The sequence below is a fragment of the Hemicordylus capensis genome, chromosome 1 (genome assembly GCF_027244095.1).
Source record: "Hemicordylus capensis ecotype Gifberg chromosome 1, rHemCap1.1.pri, whole genome shotgun sequence".
Taxonomy (NCBI): domain Eukaryota; kingdom Metazoa; phylum Chordata; class Lepidosauria; order Squamata; family Cordylidae; genus Hemicordylus; species Hemicordylus capensis.
Window position 1 is genome coordinate 429552056 of NC_069657.1, and position 18187 is coordinate 429570242.

At 45.2% G+C, this 18187-nt stretch overlaps 1 protein-coding gene across 4 annotated transcripts in view; it reads left to right on the forward strand.

The window, feature by feature from the left end:
• The window catches only part of EPAS1 (endothelial PAS domain protein 1), a 177249-nt gene that overhangs the window by 120565 nt on the left and 38497 nt on the right, over nt 1-18187 (forward strand). For all 4 annotated transcript variants that reach the window (XM_053312156.1, XM_053312148.1, XM_053312171.1 and 1 more), the window contains 4 exons: nt 3222-3373; nt 6782-6866; nt 8521-8639; nt 8735-8937. In XM_053312156.1, the coding sequence (XP_053168131.1) occupies nt 3222-3373; nt 6782-6866; nt 8521-8639; nt 8735-8937 (559 nt within the window). The remainder of the gene's footprint in view (nt 1-3221; nt 3374-6781; nt 6867-8520; nt 8640-8734; nt 8938-18187) is intronic.

Consider the following 18187-nt stretch of genomic DNA (forward strand, 5'->3'; position numbering starts at 1 on the left):
TGGCTATTGGCCACTCTGGCTGGGGATTATGGGAGTTGTAGTCCAAAAACAGCTGGGAGGCCTAAGTTGAGCAGGCCTGACCTAGCGGGTGCCCTTGCTCTGTGATGTGGCCAGGGTATAGCTATAATTGAGCAGATGGGTTCAAAGAACCTGGGCTCCCCAGCTCCACCCCTCCAAGGGGCCTCCGGGAAGAGGGGTAAACATGGGCCCCCTCTCCCCTAGCTATGCCCCTGGATGTGGTTGATTGATTGGCCTATGGTGATGTGGCCTATTGATTGGCCTATTGCGGCACAGAGCCAGGGAAAAGGTTGGCTCAGGAGGTACCACTTCAGAGAGTGGCTTCTGGAGGAGAGACCCAGTTCAAGATTTTCCTCCTGGTTTCTTACAGTGGAGCACTGGGTGACCGGCTCTTCCTTTAAGAGTAGCCGCAGCATCTACATGGCACACTTCTCAGAATCGGGTCTTGACAGCAGTAAGCCACAGTGCAGGACAATTAATTGCACTGGGCACTTGCTTAACTGAGGCCTGTGAACTTAGCAATCTTTACGCAAGTTCTCAGGTGAGGAGCCCTCCTGAGCAAGTCCATGTAGAAAAAGTAAATATCATCTCCTGGAGTTGTAACCGCTGGCTGCTCCTTCACCATTTCATGCAGCAAGTGGTTCGCCACCCAGGGACAGCATGGGCTTTCATTCTGCATTGGAACAGCATTGCTTTCAGACCGATTGCAAGCCTAAGAAGCATGTGATTTGGGGAAGGGGGAGAGCTGGAATGCCAGGAAGATTTTGCTCTTCTTGTGCAACCCACTGTGTTCCGTGGCCTCTGCTCTCCGAAGAATCTGCTTTTGGGGAAGTGTGAACTCTGGCTGCCCTTAGCCAAAAAACCCAGGCATCTGGATCCTTTCAAGTGGCTGTAGCTGCAGATACACAAACTGTGGCGGTCCAAAGCAGCCCAGACAGCAGCGTGTGCTACTATAGGAAGATCCCACTCTCGGGACGTCAATGCCCTTGTGGCTCTGGACAAGTTGAAACAGCAGAGCACATCCTCCTTCAGTACTCGTATTACAGAGAGATTCACCCCACCTTCATTCTATTGTTATTACATAAGTATCCAGAACATATGGACCAATTTTACACCTCTGCCTCTACAGCTTTCTGATAACAGCCCCGTCACCTTACAGTGTTGCCAGGTTTTGCACAGCAGTGATTAAAATCTGGCAGATGCTGACCTCTAGCTCATGCCCAGCGCCCAACGTTGTGGACTAACTTTAGCACACCTTTAGACTGCTGCCACAGAGTACTTCACAACAGCCCTGCACTCCTACAGTTGTACAGTCCTACAGCTTCTTGGCTTTTTAAAGGTAAAGTGTGCTGTCAAGTTGATTTTGACTCCTGGTGCGCACAGAGCCCTGTGGTTTTCTTTAGTGGAATACAGGAGGGGTTTACTATTGCCTCCTCCTGCACAGTATGAGATGATGCCTTTTAGCATCTTCCTATATCACTGCTGCCTGATATAGTACCAGAGGGGATTCAAACCAGCAACCTTCTGCTTGTTAGTCAAGCATTTCCCTGCTGCGCCACTTACCTTGCCTTAAATTGGCAAAACTCTTTCTGTGCCTATAGTTGCCCTTGTATGATCTTATATGCCTTTTTATGCCTTATTCATGCCTTTTATATAACTTTTAAATGTATTTTGTTATGACTTGATGTCCTTTTATAATGTCTTTTATTATGTCTTTTATGCTTTTTATAAATCTCTTATAAACATTTATACCCACTTTTTACCATTATTAACTACTGTTAACTGCAGACTTCAGATAAGGGCCACTTAGTTTGCAGCCTTGCTTTTTGTATTAGACAGATATAGTTTTACTCTAAATTTTACTGCTACTTCTGATTTTTATAGGTATTATAATTCCATCACGGTTCTATCTTGTTTTTGTTTTTTTACCATGTGCTTGTATTGTTGCCACTTGCCTCTAGTACATCACTTATCGTGTTTTATGTTCTTATTGCCCCTATGCTGGTCTGAGACCGAAATAAAGATGATTGATTGAGCACGTGCTGCTCTTCTGCTCCCATTGCTGCTACTATTATTTGATTGATTGATTTGATTTGATTTCTATACCACCCTTCCAAAAGTGGCTCAGGGCGATTTACACAGAGAATGAATGAATGAATGAATGAATGAATGAATGAATACATAAGATGGATCCCTGTCCCCAAGGGCTCACAATCTAAAAAGAAACATAAGGTAGACACTGGCAACAGTCACTGGAGGTACTGTGCTGGGGGGTGGATAGGGCCAGTTGCTCTCCCCTGCTAAATAAAGAGAATCACGACGTTAAAAGGTGCCTCTTTGCCAAGTTAGCAGCGGTGACTAAGCGTTTGTGAGTGCAGCCCGTGTGGTCACCTTTGCTCAGGTAACCCACACTGCCTGTGACCTTTGTAACTCCCACTGCCTGCTGTCCTTGCTCCCCTAACCAGCGCTGCTGGATGATGGGTGCTGCAGGTAGCTGTGTGCACAGCACTCCTCAGGCTGGTGGCGAGGAGCTGTGCAAAGGGCCGTCCAAGGCTGGCTGCAGGGTAGTGACACTAACACTGACTCCTGGACTAGGCACTCAGCATTGCAGATTGTGGGAAATGGCTCCATTCAGCGAGTTGCTATTACAGCAGGGATTCCCCGCCTGGAATCCCCACAGCGAGCTACTGTGTGTGGTTGGGGGTGGCATTCTGCCATTTAGCTTTCCTTCCTCTGCAGGCCATCTGTGGGGAAGGTGGTTAGTAAGCCGCTGTGCTGCCCCTAAAAACTGGCCCGTGGTCCGCCCCCTGAAACCACCTGCTTTGTGGTAGGGCGCAGAAGCCTGTTTCCACATACGTCCCTAGCAGGAACCGGGTGGAAATTTCTGCTGCATGTTTTTTGTTTCCTGCTTTTTAACATGGTTTTATGATTTAAAAAGTTTTAAGTGTCTGATTGAAAACCGTATCCTGCTTTGGCAGCTTGGGCCCCAAAGTGGCATATACGTGTTATCGGTTAAAGTGATAATACATAATTTCTGCATCTGAACTGCCATGAGAATCACACTACGGTTGTATTGTCCAAACATGTAGTTATGGAAACAAAAGCATGTTCTTGGTATCAGATGTGGACTACTGGTACGATTTGGGACAAAAAGGCTCGGCTTCCGTTATGACTTTTCTTCCGTTTTCTGTGTCTATCTCCAGTATGCACTGACAACAAGAATGAAATTGAGACTGATCAACAGATGGACAACTTGTATCTAAAAGCTCTGGAGGGATTTATAACTGTGATCACACAGGATGGAGACATGATCTTCTTGTCAGAAAACATCAGCAAGTACATGGGCCTGACGCAGGTAGAGTGTTCTCTCCTTTTTTTCTGGCAGCAACCTGGATAGTACAGTTTCTTTCTCTTTTTGCTAAAACTAATTTGCAAACATACAACTTCCTGTAGCTCTGAATGTCAAAAGTTATGTGCAACAGGGCCTCATAGCTTGCATGCTTGCTTTATTTGTTTATACTTATCTCTCCAGTACACTACCCTACACTGCTGTTTGAGGTGACCAAGAAAGTCAATACAAACAATACACTAAAACAATGTAAAATGAACAAACTGGAAGCAAACTCAAAACAAATCTCAATTAAAATCAAAATTTAAAATTACAAGTTAAAATGTAAAAGGTTAAGAGTTTAAAAAAAAACAACAACACCCACCAGCTCTAGTTACAGCTGAAACATTAAAATGCCTCTCTAGAAAGATGAGTCTTCAGCAGTTCCTTAAAGATCCTGAGGGAGGGAGCATGGTGGAGCTCTTCAGGGAGAGCATTCCAAAGTCGAGGGGGTCACAACCAAATAGGCCCTTTCTCTAGCCCCTGCCAATCAGATCTTTGTTACTGGCGGGGCCATGAACAGGGCCTGGGATGCTGAATGGAAGGCCCTTGCAGGTTCATATGGGCGAATGCTGTCCAACAGATTCCTTGGCCCCAAACCATGTAGTGCTTTAAAGATTAAGACCAACGCCTTGATCCTAGCCCGGAAGCAGAGTGGTAGTCAATGAAGTTGCTGCAGGATGGGTGTAACAATTGTATCCACATTCTGCACCAGCTTTAGCTACCAAAACGTCTTCAAGGTCAGCCCCACATAGAGTGCATTGCAGTAGTCCAATCTGGATTTTACCAAAGCATGAGTGACTGAAGTCAGATCTGACTTCTCCAAGTAGGATCGCAGCTGGCGTACCAGCCGTAGCTGGTAGAAGGCACCCCTGCCACCACCTGTGCCTCAAGGGACAGCGTTGGGTCCAGAATCACCTCCAAGTTGCAAACTTTGTCTTTCAGGGAAGAAGGTTTTTCACACAACGCGTAATCAACTTGTGGAATTCTCTGCCACAAGATGTGGTGACAGCCAACAACCTGGACGGCTTTAAGAGGGGCTTGGATAACTTCATGGAGGAGAGGTCTATCACTGGCTACTAGTTGGAGGGCTACAGGCCACCTCCATCCTCAAAGGCAGGATGCCTCTGAGTACCAGTTTCAGGGGAGTAACAGCAGGAAAGAGGACATGTCCTCAACTCCTGCCTGTCGGCTTCCAGCAGCATCTGGTGGGCCACTGTGCGAAACAGGATGCTGGGCTAGATGGGCCTTGGGCCTGATCCAGTAGGGCTGTCCCTGTGTTCTTAAGCTGCTCTTAACCCTAGTTAAGCTGCAAGTTCCCTAAGTGGGTTTGCCACTGCGCTGCCGTCGGGAGCAGCACAGTTCCCGGCGATTCTCTTGCACAGACAAGAACGGGCCGCTTGGCTCCCTTAGCCCGCTCTTGGCTGCGTGTGAAAACAGCCTCATTTTCTCCCAGCTACAATTTCTCATGTGTAAAATGGGATTAATGACCTACCTGATAAGGCTGCTGCTGTGGAACACAGGAACATAGGAAGCTGCCATGTACTGAGTCAGAGCATAGATCCATCTTGCTCAGTATTGTCTGCACAGACTGGCAGCGGCTTCTCCAAGGTTGCAGGCAGGAGTCTCTCTCAGCCCTATCTTGGAGAAGCCAAGGAGGGAACCTGAAACCTTCTGCTCTTCCTAGAGCGGCTCCATCCCCTGAGGGGAATATCTTACAGAGCTCACACATCAAGTCTCCCTTTCATATGCAACCAGGGTGGACCCTGCTTAGCTAAGGGGACAAGTCATGCTTTGCTACCACAAGACCAGCTCTGCTCTCTAAAAGTGACCAAAGGAGGCAGGCAGGGGGAGGGGGGATAAATATTTGAAAGCACTTGTAAAGTTGTGTTATATATTATTAACAATTGTAGTAGCAGCAGCAAAAGTACTGCTTGACTAGTATCATCATGTTAGCTAATATTCCTGGGGCCTTCTCATTTCTTTACACATAGCATAACAGATGTTACTCTCTGGAAGTGGGGCATGGGGCTGCCATGGGGCATGGCAGCATTCTTCAAATTCCTAAAGGGCTGTTACACAGAAAGGGGCAAAGACTTTGTTCTCTGCTACCCTAGAGTTCAGAACTAGTTCTAATGGACTTCGTTACAGTAGGATAGATTTCAGCTAATATTAGGAGAAACTACTTATTGGTTAGAGCAGTTTGATGATGGAACCAGTTACTGGTGGTGGACTGGGCTCTCCCTCACTAGAGGTCTTCATGCAGAGGCTGGACAGTCATCAGTTGGGTATATTTTAGCTCTGGAAATCCTGCGCTGAGCAGGGGTTGGACTAGATGACCTACCAACCCCTCCAGCTCTGTGATTCTGTAATCTCTGTGCTACATCGCCTTTTCATGTCTCTCAAGGCAAAACAAGACATTACGAGTCAGGAGTGGTTGCCTTGCTGTATTTCTTTCCCCCTTACCTTGCAGTGCTTAGTTTGACACAATGCATGAGTCATGACACAACATCATCACACTGTGTGTTGCTATGTCCCAGCCACCAATAGCCAGTGATGTGAAATGGCAAGGGTAGTAATCATGGAGTTGGGGGGTCTCTAATTGGTGCCATTGTCAAACTACTCTAACCATTAAGCAGTTTCTCCTGGTTAAGGATGTGCACGACTCACGATTCAAAACATGATTCACAGTACATACCGACACCTTTTAAATGGAGGAAAGCAAGTGCACACCTGCTCCTCTGCCACTACCTCCATCGGTGGTGCTCCTCCCAGCTATCATTGCATGCCAGTGGCGCTCTCCCCCAGCTGCCCTCACGCAACATCGGCACACACATGGCCTCTGCTTTCCTCCATTTTAAAAGTGCTAGGGATGTTCTTTGAATCGTGATTCGAATCGCAACTCATGCACATCCATAGTCCTTGTAGACCATCTGGTTGAATGCCCTGCTTAGTACAGAATATTCAGAACTAGAGCACTATTGTGAGAATGCAGTGACAGAAGCCCATTATGAGCCCTTAAGGTAGTGTGGAAAAAAGTCTAAATGCCCTTTAAATTATATCGCTATAATAATGGTTAAACTGTGAGATGACTGTTCTTTTAGTTGCTTTTCAAACGTTCCTGTAAATTCCTCAAAAAAAAAAAAATTATGCCTCATAGCAAAACATCATACCAGCTGGGAAGGATTAGAAATACTAGCAAGGAAAACAGAAACCCAGTCATGCGGTACCTTGAGCATGTTTGGAATGATGGGATATGCATTTGTTAGTGACTGAAGTATGTTCCCAGTGTAAATTAAGTTTGTAATATTAAATGTATTTCTACAGTTCCCTATGTCCCTAATTTATACCTATGTTATCTTGATTACCAAACAGGTGGAGCTGACTGGACACAGCATCTTTGACTTCACTCACCCATGTGATCATGAGGAAATTCGAGAAAATCTGAGTTTGAAAAATGGTAAATAATAAAATAGGAGGTTCATTGAGTGCTGTGCCTTAAGCACTGCCTGAAAGGGGGAGTGCCTTCTGAAAAACTCTTCCAAAAGCAGATCAAAATATCTGCAAAAAATCGGGCAAAATACAAGGTGTGGGTTATAACCTATAATGCCCTAAACAGCCTGGGTATTTAAGAGAACGTCTTCTTCATCATGAACCCCACCACCCATTGAGATCATCAGGAGAGGTCTGTCTGCAGTTGCCACTGGCTGGTCTGGTGGCTACCTGGGGATGAACCTTCTCTGCTGTTGCCTCAAAGTTTTGGAATGCGCCCCCTGAGCCTCCACATCTCTGACCATTTTTAAAAAATATTTAAAGATGCATCTGTTCACCCAGGCTTTTGATTAAATACTATTTTAATAGTTTTAACATTGTTTTAAAATTTTAAATTGCTGTAAAGTTTTAACTTTTTCTGCTGTCAATTATTTTAACTACTGTTTTAATTTTTTTCTGTTGTCATTTATTTTGTTTTGTTGTCAACCTCCCAGAGACATTAAGTTTTGGGCGGTATAAAAATATTTTTTTAAAAAACAAAATTATGCACCAAAAGTAAATGATACACCTGTAGCATGATTAGAGCCTGTATACTTCATTTTTCAAATGTAAATAGCAGCCATATCGGGACTGGAATGGCAGTGGTGGCTGGTGGCAGTGGTGGGGTGGGAAGAGAAGAGACTTTCACCCTTTGCCTTCCCCACAGTTCCAGTCCAAATAATTTCTCCCGTGCCCCTGTGGCTGCTGTTTGATAAGGGGAAAGGCCCCTACTGAAACCAACTGGAACTTTTTTCCCATCCCTGGTGGGGAGGCAGCTGCAGGGGGTGGGATGTGATCTAGATCAGGGCAAAGGGTTAAGGTCCTTCTCTCATAGGAACATAGAAAGCTGCCATATACTGAGTCAGACCAGTGGTCCATCTAGCTCAGTATTGTCTACACAGACTGACAGCAGCTTCTCCAAGGTTGCAGGCAGGAGTCTCTCTCAGCCCTATCTTTGAGATGCCAGGGAAGGAACTTAGAACCTAGATGCTCTTCCCAGAGGGGCTCCATCCCCTGAGGGCAATATCTTCCAGTGCTCACATATCAAGTCTCCCTTTCATATGCAACCAGGGTGGACCCTGCTTAGCTAAGGGGACACGTCATGCTTGCTACCACAAGACCAGCTCTCCCCACACCATGCTCCTCCAAACTCAATCTGGGCCCTGTGCCACTGCTGTTATACATTTGAAAAATCAAGCATGCAGGCCTCAATCATGCATTAGGCATATCATTTAGATCAGGGATTTCCAATGTTGGGTCCTCAGATGTTATTGGACTTCAGCTCCCATAATCCCCAGCCCCAGTGGCCTTTGGTTGGGGATTATGGGAGTTGAAGTCCAGTAACACCTGGGGAACCAACGTTGAGAATCCCTGATTTAGATGGCCCTATGACTGCTGCTCCTGAATGATTTCTTGTAACTAGGGGCAAATTTGCGTACTGCTAAATAAAGCAAATGGAAGTGGGGATGATTTCATGATCTTGCATGGATTAAACTAGTGCTCAGATTAAAGGGGGAGAGGGCTAAACAGAGTCTACTGTGCTTGGGCAGCATCTTCAGGTGTCTCTCCCACATTTTCTTTAGGTCCTGGCTTCGGTAAAAAAAACAAAGAGCTGTCCATGGAGCGTGACTTCTTTATGAGAATGAAATGCACTGTTACCAATCGAGGCAGAACTGTGAATCTCAAATCTGCCACGTGGAAGGTAACACATTGTGTCTACTTTGGTTTACATTATACCTACAGTATTTCTTATAAAAGAACTCTTAAACAGCACACATAACCTCTTTCCCATTTCAGGTTCTACATTGCACTGGACAAATTAAGGTCTATAATACATGCCCTCCTCATGCTCTCTGTGGCTATAAGGAACCTCTCTTATCCTGCCTTGTATTAATGTGTGAGCCCATTCAACACCCTTCCAACACTGATATCCCACTGGACAGCAAGACCTTCCTGAGCCGTCACAGCATGGACATGAAATTCACCTATTGTGATGACAGGTAAAAGGAATCGGCTGTTTGTTCTTTGTGTAGTTTCAGCAATCTGATAGGCCTCTCCAGTGTGAAACATATGGAGGCACCATTCTCCTTAGGCGTTTGAACAAAGTGCAGTGACTGAGGTCTGGCCTGCATCTGCAGAAGAGTGAGTGGTCAGTGGACCTTGACCTTTAGGTGAGAAATTGTGGTTTTGAAAGTAAGTGTGTAAGTGTGTGTGTGTGTGTGTGTGTGTGTGTGAGAATTCCCTGCAAGTAGAAAACCAGGACAACAATGAGCAGATTGTGATGGAAGCTTTCTCCCTGTTGGGTTGGTTTTTTACTTGCAGGGATTATTTTTTAAGTTGGGGAAACATTCAAGAGTCTGCCATCTCATTCTTTGCAAGAGGCCTCGTCTACACATGCAGCAAGATAAGGGGGTAGAACAGACTGTGCCACTTTCAGACTACAGGTGATGCAGCTCATTCTACCACTTGAGGGAGATGCCCCATGTTCATACCAGGCCTAATCTTGGGAGTAATTTGATGCCAGCCCTAAATTTCCTCTTTTTAAGTAGATCATTGAATATGGTCATTTTGATAACCCTTCTGGAGCATAAGCCATTTCAAGATGGCAGCAACTCGAAGTATAGACAACACTCTTTTATAACCCATGTGCTGACAGTCTAATACAAATCGGTAAGAAGGTCCATGGTAAGAGTCGCCATGTTCAAGGAACGAGTAAGTGGGCTCTGTTAGTTCTTCTTAGAACTACTTGTTTGTTAGATTTCGATCCAATGTTTTTTTGTAATACAACATAAGGCAGTGTACATGGACTTCTGGTGTTCTCCCATCCAGGCACTGACCTTCTTAGCTTCATTGTGTGCCTTCAGACCATAGCCCTGGCTAGAGCTACTAGCCAAGTTATTGTAAACCGCCTAGAGGTACTTGGGGCACAGGGGCGTAACTATAATAGGGCAAGGGGAGACAGTTGTCTGGGGGCCCACTGCCTTGGGGGGCCCCCCAGAGGTAAGCCACATGACTGACTCCCCCAGCCGCGCACCCGCCTGGGCTTCCTTCAGTTGTATTTATCCTCCAAAATTGATGTGGGTGTTAAGACCTGGAGCTACCAGAACAGCATGTCTTTCTCTAGTACCATTAAATGACTTGAATTGTCCACAATTTACAAAACCTTTAAAAAAATTAAGATGATGTTCTACTGTGTGGCACATAGGGGTGTGTGTGTGTGTATATATATATATAATTTTACTATGCTCTTTGTTACCACTATTCAGCCTCATTTAAGATTTCTTTACTTCATGAGCTGAGCTTCAGTGTGTGGGGAGCCATTTTAAAATCTTGTCTCTGGGCCCACTCCAACCTTGCTACGCCCCTAATGGGGCAGTATAAAAACAGAATAAGTAAATAATGACAGAGCTATGGAATTCTGACAAGGCTGAGGTGGTGATGGTTAACAGGCATCAGTATTTCCTAGGCTACCGAATTTCTGGTTCTGGACATCAATGCACTCCTCCTTCTGAAGGAGCAGTTTGTCTTTATGTTAGTCTTTGAATTCATGTGGGTTCCCCCACCCGCTGCCAGGTGAGGATTTCCACATTATTCAGACGCAGCAGTCAGGGCTTTCTCTGAATTAATGTTGCATCATCATCAGGTTCTCTAGGCTTGGTGGCAGGAGAAACAATGGAAGCTGTTATAATGCACATTTTGCTTTCTGGGCACTTATGGAGTTCATCAGAGCCAGCGTGGTGTAGTGGTTAGAGTGCTGGACTAGGACCGGGGAAACCTGAGTTCAAATCCCTATTCAGACATGAGGCTTGCTGGGTGACTCTGGGCCAGTCACTTCTCTCTCAGCCTATCGTACTTCACAGGGTTGTTGTGAGGAGAAACTTAGGTATGCAGTACACTGCTCTGGACGACTTGGAGGAAGAAAGGGATATAACATGTAAAAATAAATAAATAAATAAATAAATAAATAATTCTGAGTTACTACAGAACTCCTTGCCTTGAGTGGCAGTGTTCTATGCAGGGGCAGCTCAAGGTATTGTGGCCCTTCAGGCATTGTGCCTAATGCTGCCTTGTCCCGTGCCTCTGGTGGGTGCATTTCCCTTTTATATCAACTCTTGCAAGCGCTGAAAGTGGCACCGGGTGTGGGTGGGGGAGGAAGGCTGCCAGCCTCCTCCTCCTCCTCTTCTGGTGCTTCTTGCAGGCTTTGCCTGTGCGGAGAGAAGTGTCTAGTCCCGAAGAGCTGCTCCAGAGGCAGCTTCAGGGGGCATCTTGCTGCTATTCTGTCACCTCCATCATCGGCTGCCTGAGGTGGCTGCCTCACCTCGCCTTGTGAAAAGGCCGCCCTTGACATGATGGACCCTGGTGATAAAGTTGCGATTCCCCAAGATTTGTCAAATGGGGCTATGAAATCATTGTGTCATCCCATCCCTTAGCACTGCTGCTAGCCATGCTCAGTTTTCAATTGCTGTTTATGAATAAACATGCGGCAATGAGAGTCCCCCCCACCTTTCAAGCATAGCACAAAATCTAGTGCTGCAAATAAATGATACAAAACAAATACTCATTTGGGATTAACCAAGTATCCAGCTGATCAGCACTTCCTCATTCAAGCTGATAATAATCCTTCCTCTAAGCCTCTGATATAAGAACAAAGTGAGAAACAGTGCAAGGATTTAGCCTGGCCTCTTAGCAAGTGGCTTTAATTGGACATTTAACTGTAGCAGAATGTGAATTCAGCTTTAAAAGCAAATATTGTTGCAATGTTGAATAACCATTCAAGTCCAAAGTACCTTTTCCTGGTTTCAGACTACTGGAGACCAAACTAGACATTTGGCTAAGGAACTGGGTCTGCCAAACATTTAGATAGCATCAGGGGAGTAGAGTGGCCATGCCCCTTGAAATTCCGGGTTTCACCCAGATTCTAAGCATCTCACCCAGATTGCTTAGCCCACCCAGATTTGCCCAGATTTCAGCTTTCATTTTTGGAAGAAAAAAAAAGGGGGGGGAAGCTAAGGTCTAGCCCTTGTAGAAGCAGAGTTATGGAGCAAAATGTGCAGTCACTATTCTGCTCAAAAACTATTTTCAAGCTAATTTACATAATATGCAAATTAGGCACCCAGATTTGGAAAACCAGAATATGCCCACCCTACAGGGGGAGGCCATTTGGAAGGTAGAAGTGGCAAGAGAGCAGTGCTTAACCTTTTCTCCCACCTGCTAGTTCTCTATTACCTCCAGACTCCTAAGTTGCTTTTCCCTAACTAGAGCCCCCAGACACATTTGTCTCAGTTGGGAGGAAAATAGTCAAGGTGGTGGTAAAGGGATTGCAAAGGAAACATAGCATGCAGGGCAAGCGTTAAGCACCTCCTCCTGTGCCTGCCTCTTTCCATCCCGCAATTGCACCTTCCTCGACACTATTTCTATGTTGAGTGGAGATCCAGGTTCCCAGACTGGGTCTCTATTGAGCACCAAAACCTTGTCCTGAACATTCATTTGGAAAACACAAGTGCCTGCGAAGAGGATGAAGATAAAATGGGAAAAGATGATTGACCTGACCAGACTAATTATAAGAACTGGACTGTGCTAGAAGCAGCTGGTACAGGTGGAGCAGGGAGCAGTAACCCCTCACCTTTATTTTATTTATTTAAAATATTTATGCCCCGCCCTTCCCGTACACTCGTGAGCAGGGTCACAACATTAATAAAACAGATACAGCCATCTTATTTGTTTGTTATTTCTCTTTGTAAACCGCCCTGAGCCATTTTTGGAAGGGCGGTATAGAAATCGAATTATTTATTTATTTATTTTTATTATTATTATTATTATTATTATTATTATTATTATTATTATTATATAAAAGATTAATAAAATTAAGCAAGTTAAAAGACCAAGCTAAAGCCACATTTAAAATTACAAATTTTAGAAGTTTAAAATTAAAAATTAATAAAAAGCTAAAAACTGAAATACCTAGCAGACAAAACATTTAAAAGCCTCTTTTAAAAGATGTCTTTAATGGTTTTCTTTTTTTGAAAACATGTTTCCCTGCCCTGACTGCCTTATTTTGCCTCATCTCCCCTACTGCCATGTTACTCCCAGACATGTAGGCTGCTCAGTCACCCAGCTTCCCCAGCTCAGGAAAATGAGCAGCCTTCACGCCTGGGGTTAACATGGAGGCAGGGAAGACGAAGCAAAACAAAGTGCCTGGGGCAGGGAGAGGGGAGGGGAAATGAGCCGCATTTACAGCTTGCTCACCCCGTCCCGTCCCCCCCGCCCCGGCTGGCTCTGCCTGTACCAGCTGCTACTGGCTAGTACCGTGGAGGACTGTTTGCATCCGTGTCGTAATATTGGGCCCCAGACTTTTCCTGTCCTGTGTGGGGATGTTGCTACCATGCAGGCCCAAGATGAAGATTTGATCACCTTATTTAAAATATGTTGGAGAGGAGTTTCTAGAAAGAGGAGCCATAGAGGCTGTGTAATTATGTTCCCAAACACTTGGCTAACACTTCTCTGTCACTTCTCTGCATAGTGGCTCCCATGTGGTCATTAGCTGCTTACTTCCCTCCTGAAAGTACATATCAGAATTATGGATTCCTCTTTAAGGAGATGATGTGTCGCAGCTCCTGAATTGTTTGCTCATGTGTATGTCATCAGAATAGGATCTGTGTTGCCCTTCCTTGGATTTCTTGGTTCACCATAGAGAGGCCGACACGCACACTCCCTCATTCTTGCTCTACTCTGAGGAGTCTGAGTCAGATGACCTAACTGCACATGAGTTGCCTTGGGGACTGTGTCCTTGTACATAAGGAGCATACAGGGAAGAGCCATAGCTCAGTGATAGAGGACAGAGCACATGTTTTGCATGCAAAAAGTCCCAGGTTTAATCTCTGGCACCTCCAAGTAGGGCTGCTTAGGAAAGACCCCTCTCCAAGGTTTTGGGGAACTGCTGCTGGTTAGTGTAGACCAGGCCTGCTCAACTTAGGCCCCCCCAGCTGTTTTTGGACTACAACTCCCATAATTCTCAGCCACAGCAGCCAATAGCCAGGAATTATGGGAATTGTAGGTCAACATCTGCAGGAGGGCCAAAGTTGAGCAGGCCTGGTGTAGACAGTGCTGAGCTAGGTGAACAAATAGTCTGACTTGGTAGAAGGCAACGTCCCATTGCAAACAACAAACTCTGATTCTGTTGCCTTCTTGAATAACCCCTGCACCATATCTCTTTGTGCATGTGAATGCAAATTGAGATGAGATGAAAACAGACTGAGAATTACTCCCATTTCTGTCAACCACAGAACGGTTCAGTTTGAAGTCCAGTGCATGAGCGCACAAAAATGCAAGGACCTTTATGTGTTAGAGCAAGTATAGGCAGCATATGACTCATTGGCCCAGCCGGGCCTCCTTCCCTTGAGCAGTCATTCCAGGGCAAAAGGGAAAAGCCTGGGCAGGCCAGATGCTAGTCTGCAGGCCATGCATCGTTTGTCTGTTGCTCACCCCTGTATTAAAGGGAGCTTTTAGGATCACCAATTTACCCTCCATATCTAACGTTTCCATCTCTCTAATTAGCAGTTGTGTACCTTTTTGGAATTTACATACATACAAAGTTGTTTAAAATGCAACAAATTTCTGGAAGCACGATAGCGAAAACCACATGAAAAACAAGTTAATTCATGCCACTGGTCATAAAAGAGGGAATATACAGCCAAACGGTGAGCATCTTCAGAACTAAGTTACAATGCTCTCAAGACAAAACTAAGCACCTACGTAGGCATCTAAGATGACATATAGAGCAAGGCTGCATTGGTGCAGTGAGAGAGCAGCTTAGCAGAATTTGCCAGCTGACTGCACATGTGCCGTGGGGAAGCAACACTTTTTGACAACCTCCCAATTCTCAGGAAGCTCTCTGTGCCGCCTGCAGATATGCTCCTGAGGGTTATACAAGCCTTGGGAGTATATTTTTGGGTGGCACAGAGGAGTTCTTGTGGAGGAGAAGGGTGTCAAATTGCTGCTTCCCTGCTGCACTGCTGCAGGTTACTTGGGAAGCTCAGTTAGGCTGCACTGATGCATCTTTGCTCAGCCATATAGGTCTATGCATGTTTGCTTGTTTGTTATATTTTTATACCGCCTGATATGTATATCTCTAGGCAGTGCACAGAATTTAAAACACTTAAAAGTCACAAATTAAAATACATGACAATAAAAACAATAAAATTATTTAAAAAGTTTTAAAAATTATTAAAATTAATTCTAATTAAAAGCCTGAGAGAACAGGAGGGTCTTGAGGGTCTTCCTGAAAACAAACAGAGAAGGAGATGTTCTTATTTCAGCAGGAAGCTTATTCCAAGCCCCAGGGCAGCCACAGAGAAAGCCCGGTCCTGGGTCGCTACCAAACGAGCTGGTGGCAACTGTAACCAGACCTCTCCAGAAGATCGTAACAGGCAGCAGGGATTATGACAGAGGAGACGCTCTCTCAAATAGCCTGGACCCAAGCCATTTAAGGGCTTTCTAGGTAATAACCAACACTTTGTATTTCACCCGGAAACATATTGGCAGCCAGTGCAGTTCTTTTAGAACCGGTGTTATGTGGTCCCTTCGTGTTGTCCCAGAGACCAATCTGGCTGCTGCATTCTATACCAATTGTAGTTTCCAGACTACATACAAAGGCAGCCCCACATAGAGTGCATTACAGTAGTCAAGCCTGGAGGCTACCAGCATATGTACCACTGTTGTAAGGTCATTCACTTCTAGAAATGGACGTAGCTGACATATCGACCAAAGCTGATAAAAAACGCTCCTGGCCACCGCCTCAACCTGAGAAACTAGGGAGAGCTTTGGGTCCAGGAATACTGTGTACTTTAAAAAGTACACGGGACATCTTTCTGTTAAGTGTTGTGTGGTGAGATTTAACCCAATGCCTCAGTTGTAGCCTCTAGAATTGGAGAGAGTTTCTTTCATTTAGATTGCTGTAGCCTTTGGAAAGACTCTAAATCCCAAGGGCTACTAAGCCCTTACCTGGCATAAAGGTAAAGTGTGCCATCGAGTCGGTGTCGACTCCTGGAGACCACAGAGCCCTGTGGTTGCCTTTGATAGGATACAGGAAGGGTTTACCATTGCCTCCTCCCACGCAGTATGAGATGATGCCTTTCAGCATCTTCCTCTATCGCTGCTGCCTGATAAAGGTGTTTCCCATAGTCTGGGAAACATACCAGTGGGGATTCGAACCAGCAACCTCTGGCTTGATAATCAAGTCATTTCCCCACTGCGCCATTAGGTGGCGTACTACATTTTCTGGCATTCTACATTACCTGGCATACTACAGAGCAATGCATCAGAGTAACAATTGGAGAGGAGAGGAAACAGTCTCTCGGGCCTCGTGTGGCATCCCTCTGCTATGTGCAGTGCTGCTGCTGTTTCCGATGCCACCCCGCCAATGATGAAGCCAATAAGTTAAGGGTGGGGGCTGATGGGAAGTCTGGAGGATCGTTTTTCCAGGTGCCTCAGAGTGGCTCAGCAAATGATCCGGGTTCTTTCTGAGTTGGGAAGATGAACTCGGATCCTTTCTGGGCTAGCTCAACACGGGTTGTGAGGAGTTTGTCCATCTCTAAGAGGGATGCAAACATATTGACATGACTACATAATTTCTCATCTCTTACCGCATCCCTTATCTACTCATAGAACATGTGCCACTTGAAAGGGAGTTGCACAAAGTGTATGTGATATAACATTGGCAGGCCATTTAACATCCCATCTGGTGCTTAATGCCACATGGACTTGGCTAATGCAATTTCCATGCTTGTGGTCTGCATGCATTAAGGTTTTGGAAATCACTGATTCTGAACGTACCGCAGGTTCAGAAACAAACAGGGTACACTGGTAGCTGCCTAATAGGCCACTTCTGCAGAGTATGGTTGGCAGTTTCAAAACGCAGCAAATGAAACTCTTTCAGTACATCCAGTTTCATTGGGGGTGGGTGGAGGGAGTGAATCAATTACGTGATTCACTTTAAAAAAATTAAGTAGGGTCATGCTTGTAATTAAAGGAGTAATGCCACAAAGGTAGGTCTGCTAAAAGATTAACTGATTAGTTAGCAAGGGCATATGGATGGTTTATCCAGTTTTCAGAAGTAGCTGTTTTAAAACTTTAATCCCTGGATAATATTTCAGTCTCATATAGGTCAGGTTTAGAATTTCCCTGTTTTCTGCACTACCTGTTCTGTAAGAGCATAAACACAATTCTCTGACATTTAGCATCTAAACAGCTTTTTGCAATACTGTGGGCATGCCTCTTAGTTCGTCTTGGTGAAAAGGCAATATGAAACACCACTTCCCCTACGCAAAGAGAACTTCTAATCCAAGATTACATCTGATCCGATTGAACATGACATTTTCACAGGACACTTGTAGTACAAGAGGTAATTCTATGGTGTGAACTTTGAGAGGTGAATGTTGTGTTGAGGAAGTTAGGCACAGACTGAAAGCAAGTGTTATGAGATTACAATGCACGGGATTGGCACGGGGGTGGGGGGCAGTGCATAATATTGCCTTTCAGTTGCAGAGCGAGGGAAATGCGTGAACAAATAGCTAGAAATCCTGCCTGAGATTTTCCTGCTCCAAATTCCCAGGTAGTTCCCTTTTTAATTAGATGCCAGCCAAGTTCCTGACGTTTGAGCTTGTGCAAGAATTTCGGGGACTCATAAAAGCTCACCTCGAAGAAGAGCTCCAGATTCTCATAATTGTTCTTCGTTTGGAGAAGGTTGCTCCATCTAACCCCACCACCCAAAACACCCTTCTCCCAGCCCCCACCTTTCAAACATACTCCCCTGTCTAACATTTACATACTGGGTGGTGAGCAGAAAGTATCAATAGCTTCTTTTCCCTACTTCCATGTAAAGTGAAGCACAAGAACAGGGACAGCCATTTAAAAACGCACACCCTTTTCTTCCTCCCTATCTCCCAGTGTGCCATCAAGGGGAAAGCATGGTGGCTCTTGGGACTAGTAGCCTTCCCAAGGGCTGTACTCATGGTCTGTACTGCTTGAAATGTCCTACAGACCTCTAGAATGGGTTTGCTTTAGGTTCCCTATACATGTACTTTTTATCAGTGCAATGGGCGCTGTCTCCAAAGTTGCTCCCACAACAGTGCAGTTAATATCTTCTGAACATGTAGTTTGCTTTCTCAAAACAAACACAGACACAGATAGGCTAAATGATCGTGACTGACATACTGCACAACATTACACGTGTGTGTGTGTGTGTGTGTGTGT